The sequence below is a fragment of the Daphnia pulex genome, chromosome 8 (genome assembly GCF_021134715.1).
Source record: "Daphnia pulex isolate KAP4 chromosome 8, ASM2113471v1".
NCBI classification, from domain to species: Eukaryota; Metazoa; Arthropoda; class Branchiopoda; order Diplostraca; family Daphniidae; genus Daphnia; species Daphnia pulex.
Window position 1 is genome coordinate 314,845 of NC_060024.1, and position 7,665 is coordinate 322,509.

A 7,665-nucleotide genomic window follows, 5' to 3' on the forward strand; every position below is an offset into this window, starting at 1 on the left:
TGAAAAAACTACGTAAGTAAGCATAAAATCGCTCAATTTGAAAAGCAACAACAATTAGCAACTACAACAACAGATTGTGATAGTGATCGGTCAAGGATAACTTCAAATCAACATTGTATTTTTTGCGGATTCAAACTTAGACTAAAAAAAGACAAAGAAAACATTTGTAGGATTGAAAAAACGGCTTTTCAAGAAAGTATAGTAAAGATTTGCCATGAGATGAATGACGAATGGGCTACAGAAGTATTGAGTGAAATAGAAGGAATAGTAGACTGTCTTGCAACTGGAAGGAAATACCACATCAATTGCAGTCTTAATTTCCGTAAAAAAAAAAAACAAAAACCACTTATTTATACTTCAATCAGTGTTGAGCATGGAAAAGGAATCAAAAGAAAAAGTGTTGGACATCCAGTGAATGAAGAATTATTATCGGCGTTTAATAAGACACTTAAGTTTTACGAAGAAAACGAAAACAAATTATTTAAAATTAGTGAAATGTGCAAAATCATGACATCATTTTGTGGAGAATCATATTCAAAGGTTTATATGAAACAAAAACTAATGGAGCGTTATGGAAATGGAATCACAATTACTACAAGAGCAGGCGAGGAAGACTTAATATCTTTTTCAAGTTCCATACGACATATTGTTGAAACACTTTATATTCAACAATGTCCAGCAAACTTCGAAGAAAAAAATTGAAATACTAAAAACAGCATCCAAATACTGTTAAATGATATTGGAAAAATAGAAACAAACAAAGACCATTACGATATTTTTGGAAAACTAAGTTCATATGAAGAAGCTCTATGCTTTGTTCCAGTTTCACTGCAAATATTCTGTTCGACGCTATTTACTTCCCAGACGAATATAAAAAAATTCCCTCAGTAGCTCAGTCACTAATGCAGCTTGCCTTTCCTAGAAAAATTACATGTCCTTTACAGGTAATCATATTAATATTCCCAAATGTGATTGAACGAAATATAACATTTATGTATTTTTAATTTTTGATTTCAATTTGACTTCAGCTCGGCCTTGCAGTACAACTCCATCACTTGTATTCTTCTAAAAATCTCATCAATATTCTTCATCAACATGGATTTTGTGCTTCATATGATGAAGTGCTAATGTTCGAAAGATGTGCAGCTATTACTACCAACACAGAATTGAACATTCAGCCAAATTCCGTTGTTCAATACGTGGCTGACAAAGCAGATCATAACTTGAGAACGATTGATGGAAAGGGTACTTTTCACGGTATGGGAAAAATTACAGCCATAACACCCTCGCCGACGAAAAAACATTGTTGCGTACCAAGAAGTACCGCCGATACTGTCTCGATACTGAGTATCGCTAGCGTAGATACTATAGGTATCGATTCCGCTACCGATATTAACAACCCTGAAGATCACCGATTTTTGAAACTTGCATTTCCCGCAGCTTCTATATTTCCCATCGTGTGTTTATATTTTACTCCTAGATGTCACAGTGCATTGTCCTTGTTTAACACTGGAGGGCGTACTTGGAGAAATGGGGCCCGGTAAGTCAGTTGTCGTCTACCACTTCCTTGGGGTATACCGAGCCAAGAGGGCTGTTCAACAGTAGTCATATTGACCACACATACCATAAAAGTCGATCTATTTTTTCTGCATGTTAAATTCAAGATAAATAAATGTAAATTCAAATAATTGATGAAGCTTCCCATGAAAGTGTTCTCTATATTCTAGATATCCAGTGCAATTATAAGCAAATCCAACAAAAAATTCAATTTTTTCTTTCATTTGGTTAAATCTCTTTCTTTTACAACAAATTTTCCATTTTTAAATAAAATTCTTGTTTTTTGTATTTAACTTATTTTTGAAATAGGGGAGACCGAAACCATGTTGGACACTGTTCCAAGTTGGACAGTGTCTTAAAATATAGTAAAAATTGCTTTAAAATTCTAGATTTCACACGAATTGTTCTAGATGTGATGATGCTAGATCCTGTGTAGTTTAATTAATTTCCCGACAGTAGAACGGGAGTTATAGGAGGAAGAAAAAAACACGATAAATTATTGCAAAATTTTCACCCGAATTATTGATCTTGCTCCAAATTTGTTTGAGTAAAATTTTTTTTAAACACATCAGTGTGTAAAACTGTTTATATCCTTTAATACAATTGTGTGTAAGAAAATTATTTTTAGGTTATAAATTATTTTTTATAAAAAAGCTGTGAATCAACACAAAGGAAGTATACTATTTTATTACGTATAGGATTCACGAAATAATAAATCTATTTATTCATCATTGCATCTATTCAGCCAAGTAATTCTTGTTTATTTTTTAAAATTGGGAAACATACATATGAATTCAGAATTCGCAACATTTGAGACATTTTTGATTTTTGGCAGGATATCTTTGTTATTTGACTTGGTTTCATTATTAATTTGAGAGAGCACGTGAAAAAAAAAACTGACAAGCTACCTGAGCAACGGGATGTTTCGACAGAACGGACATCAAAACGGACATTATGAATGGACAAGAATTAATGATACACCCTACAAGTCAGTAATTTTTTTCTTCTTTATCAGACGGCCTGTTCTAGTAGTTTGAGGGACAAGCGGTTGACATGCTTTCTCACCATCACAGTCGGGATCCACATTCTCTTCGTTCTTCTTTCTTTTCTTAGCCACCTTTTTCTTCTCAGGAATAAGTTCGCGGTTGGTTTTTTTCTTTCCCTTTTCTTCCTTTTTGTTTTCCCTTTCTTTTCGTTTATTTTCTTTCTCCTCCTTTTTTTTGTGGTCTTCTTCGATCAGATATTTTTCGGGGGTATCTGTTAAGATCCTCGTCCTTCCAAGCCGATTGTTAGATTTTGGCCGTGGACCACTTGGCGTTTCCTGAGAAACTTGTGGCAGTGGTCTTAATTCCCTTGGAGACACATGACGTAATACAAAACTGGTAGAATCTGACAGAATCTGTTCGTTAAACGTAGGTAGTGGAATCATTTCAACGGAGGGAGAAACTGAATCCATCATCTCCGTAGACGGGGACAGTGGAGTCATCTCTGCGTATGTAGAATCCGAAACTATTTGTTCAGAGGACTGAATCAGCGGAGTCATCGGCACGACGAAAGATGATTCCAAATGTTCAGTGGACGGAGTCAGGCGTTTGTAAATTTCAGTAGAGGTCACCGGCAAATAAGTGACTTGATAGTTGCTTGGCAACCACACGCTCGACAAGTTTTGATAGAAAAGGGAGCAGAGATACAGGTCGATAGTTATTAAGATCATCCACACAGAGGCTCGGTTTCTTCAGGAGAGGAGAGACAAAAGCAAGTTTCATTTCACCAGGCAAAATACCGGAGGAGAGCGACAGATTCACAATAGAGGCAATAAGAACAGCAAGTACATCCGCAAATTTCTTTAGAAGAGAGGTGGGAATCGGATCACGAAAGGAGGATTTGGAAGGACATTCTTTAATGAGAGCAGCAATTTCACACACCGAAACACGTTCAAACGAAGAGAAAGAGGGGACGTCGCTGGACACATCAGCATCAGCAGTGGCAGTGGCAGAGGAGCAAGAAGCAACGTCATCAAGGCTGGCCCTGATATCGGTCACCTTCTTCAGAAAGTGATCACTGAAACGGCTGACAAGATCAGGAAGGGAGTCGTGGCGAGGAAGCTTAAGACCCGGCTTCTTAAGAAGAAACGAGTTGACGATATTGAAAAGTGACTTTTTTCCCTCAGCCTCCGCGATCTTTTCGTTGAGGAACGACGACTTCTCTTTCTTGAGCAGATGGCGTTTTTCTTTTAACAGGTTACGGACGATCTACCTGTCAATCTCGAGTGCTAGACCCTTTTTCTTCCGATTTCTCCATCGACGCTCCGAAGCTCTGCACTTTCTTCTGATAGCCAAGACATCTGTAGACAAGGATTTGCCGGCCGGACAGTTATCACCTTCGAACGCTCAGGCGCATGTTTGTCGAGTAGCAGCGAAAGGTCGGTGTTGTATTGTTCAAGCAGTATGTTGAGGTCATCAGATGGATCAGTAAAAAGAGAGAGACTGAGTAAATCAGACATGAAGCAGTCGGCATCAATGCGGTCTAGCTCACGATACGCAATTCTTTTCTGTGGGCGCACAGGCCGATGAGCACGAATGAGCGTATGAATGGTAAAGTGATCTTTTATTAAAGCAGATACCATGCATTCACAGACGACGTTGTCGGAGAGACGCGAGATAACGAGATCGAGAGTGTGGACATCAAGATGAGTGATACCTCGGATGTGTTGGGAGAGGCCAAAAGAGTCAAGAAGGGTGAGAAACTTACAGGCAGTGGAGTTTCCCGCCACGTCGACGTGAATGTTAAAATTGCCAACAATTAGCAACTTGCCGCTGGATACCAAGAGCAATTGAAGAAAACCGGAGAAATCCGACAGGAATTGGCCGTCTCTGCATTTTGTAGACTGAAAAGGGGGGCGATAGACGATAACGAGACGGATGCAGGTAGAATTGCACTGGAGAAGCACCATCAAGTACTCAAATGATGTGGCAGTGTATCCAAAGGAGACAACATGGGTCCGATAAGATTCACGGTAGATGAGAGCTACTCCTCCTCCTCTCCTTCCACCCAGTCTGGCGGAGTGAACGGCGCTGAACCCAGTGGGGCAGATGTTCAGCAGGTCATCGTGGCGCTCGTTGAGCCAGGTCTCAGTGACGGCAAGCAGATCCAGATCATAAGTAATAAGATGATGAGTGATGACGTCAACCCTCTTGAGTAGGGATCTTGCGTTAACGAGAGCAAAGGGCACGAATTTCTTCGCCGCTCTTGCCCTCCTCGCCGCCTTGCCAGCTCTGACACCGCGCTTACCCGGACGTTTGAGGCCAGGCCCATACCCGGTTCACGCGAGATGCCAAGATTGCGGATGATATTAAGTATAGCATCATCGAGTTTTATCTGACTAGAAGTGGACGGTTGAAGAGAGAAGAGGCTTCTCCGAGTCAATGCCTCAGGCACTTTAGGTAAGTGACAGGTACAGTGGGTATGGAACAACAACACCAGCGAAATACCGAAATATTTAGCAAGATGGGGGGCAGAAGCACAGCCAGATAGATTAAAACAGGATCACAACGAATTAACCTCGCCAGAAATGTAAAGCACACGAAACTAGAAGCACTTTTCCACGTATAAACAAGACAAAAAGTCGAGAGCCGAAATCGCCGCAGCCACTAAGGGCGCAGGCGAGCAGACGACGAGCAGACGATAGAATTTTATTAGTTTTGACGTATTTTTTACGTAACAAAAAAACCACAATTACCTGGTCTTTCAGTCACAGATGAAGGAGCATAGCGAATATCCGGAATGGCAAATCTGTTAAATGGAAAATTGCCGGTTTTCTTGAATCCCTTGATGATCTTTTTAGTCGTAAACGAATTTTCGTACGGACACTTCGATAACTCTGCGTGTTGGAAAGTCTAAGATTCCCAAAGCTGTCAATATTTCGGACCCACTCGAATCAAAGAAAATCAATCCGGCAACGCCTGTAAGGAGAGTAAGGGAATCGGGCAAGAAGGGAGGAGCCAAACCGAGAAGATTATTCCCTTAAAGTTTTTCTGGTGTAGAGCGCACGTGTGCCGACGCTTCACACTTTACGATTCAGTTTCGCTTTCCAAATTCTGTTTTTTCTCTGTGTTTAACGTGGGGACGTATAGCTGGCAACTATCTTCCCGTCGCCTAAACCCGATTTTGTGTTCCCGTTTTTTCCCTGAGCCGAAATACATTCGACTCCAGTTAATTGCGACTCTGAAGTTTCATTCCGGTGTGTGAGAAGCAAACACTGCGATTTCTTTAATGGAAATCCTTACGCCAGGATTTACGAACATCCAGTCATTTTGACTTGCACCTAGGCGTTTTTTGAACGGGCCGTACACAATTACGTCCAGCGGTTGCAGCGCATGTGAACAATGAGGTGGTATTGTTAAAAGGATTATGCCGTTGTCTTTGGCAAATGTTACTGCTTGAAAATCAAGGTGGCTAATATGGTTGTCCATTATTAATAGGACGGGTTTTTCCTTCGAGCACTTGACAAACGAGTGGAAATGTTGCAGTGACTTGAAGAAGTTTGTCGCAGTCATCCAGCCGGATTCATGTGGTAATCCGATGCATCCTAATGGACCTTTTTCAAACATCACCGGGGCAACTTTTTTCCTCGGAAAAATAAATACTGGAGGGGCGCTACCACCACCTGCGTTTAGGAAACCAAGCATCGTAACGTTAATGCCTCGCTCGGCTGAAACTGTCTGCTGCACCTGTTAAAAAAAAGTGTAATCTTTAAATTTGCGAGATGAAAGAATGAAAACCATGTAGCCTACTCTATTACTTGTTTAGTTCCTTTGGGGGCGATTACTTTTTGAGGCTGGTTAACTGTCGGGTCATTAGTTTCATCGAGATTCCAAATATCGTGGGCTTCGAATTTGTGTTTAGCCATCAAAGATGCCAAATTATCATAAAACTTCATTACTACTGGCTTATTGAAACCTGCAGCTCGTGCTTGGCTTGTTGCTTCTGGTTTTCGAATTGAAATGGTTTTGTTGCGCTTAATGAACCCTGAACACCAATTTTCGGACGCTCTCTCTTATTTTTTCCAATTATTTGGAACTTTGATGTTGTTCGTGACTGCAAAAGAGTAGGCGATTTCCCGTGTTTCTTTTGTGCTTAAGCCATGATTGACGAGGGAGTAATCCTTCAAATAATCAGCAAGTTCACTCTCAACAGACGCTGGCAATATTTGAGTTGAGTGTTGGAGGCGTTTCACTTTAAGTGGATGCAACAAACCACAAGCGTGGTGTCTTTTTGTGTAAAACCGAACAGTAGATTTTGGCAAACCAGTTTTTTCAGCTGCTTTTCTAATCTTACATCTACCAGCTAAAACTTCACCAACAGCAATTCTTAATTTTTCTTCGTGATCTGTATCCTTCCAAGTTTTTCTATCATAATTGCGTGGCATCTAAAATATGAAAGAATATTAGATTTGCAAACGAAATATTTGTATGAGAAATACATATGATAACACCAAACAAGTTACATTGGTGCTTAATGATTAGCAAAGACGTGGACAATCAAAATATTCTTCATCAAAGGAAGACGGGATGTTACACCTGTACCACTCTGTACTAATAGTTTCAGCTTTTTATGTTCTAAAATATCTCCCTGTTACTGAATCAGCAATCCAAAACATATATTCACCTATAAAAGAATGATTTAAGAATTAGATGTCATAAATAAAACTAATTCTTCCATGGTTCAATGCATGGGAAATGGAGAAACATTCTTTCATGTTAGAAAATATACAACAACAACATATTAAAATTAATACCTCTCATGAAATCGAATGAAACGAAATATATTTCACCATATATCAAATTAGCACGTAGATTTTCGTTAGCTACAGCAGCCATCACGTCACGAAAAAGTGAAGGGGAACTATCGCTTATTTGTCTATATCAATTATTAAAAATCGATTTAATGTTAAGCTCCACCTCCTATATCTTCCCTATTCACCAACATAATTTTCTTTATATATAACAAAAATATTTGATTTACATTTAAATCACCAAGGAAATGTTTTTAAATTATTTATTATTAGAAGAACTATCATACAATGTTTTTAAAATAATTTAAAGACAT

The 7,665-nt window shown here is 39.3% G+C and overlaps 1 protein-coding gene across 1 annotated transcript; it reads right to left on the reverse strand.

The window, feature by feature from the left end:
* Window positions 1-5,789: 5,789 nt before the first annotated feature.
* On the reverse strand, window positions 5,790-6,496 carry LOC124199590 (MFS-type transporter clz9-like). The gene is made up of 2 exons (XM_046595428.1): window positions 6,359-6,496; window positions 5,790-6,287 (listed from the first exon to the last, which is right to left on the reverse strand). Exons 1-2 carry the CDS (start codon window positions 6,494-6,496, stop codon window positions 5,790-5,792), a joined length of 636 nt encoding a protein of 211 aa, XP_046451384.1.
* Window positions 6,497-7,665: the final 1,169 nt, after the last annotated feature.

Excerpts from the sequence above, each read along its gene's own strand:
- LOC124199590 (XM_046595428.1), bottom strand. The coding sequence starts at position 6,496 with ATGAAGTTTTATGATAATTTGGCATCTTTGATGGCTAAACACAAATTC. Across the intron at positions 6,288-6,358 it reads CCCCCAAAGGAACTAAACAA|GTGCAGCAGACAGTTTCAGC; the intron begins GTAATAGAGTAG and ends TTTTTTTAACAG.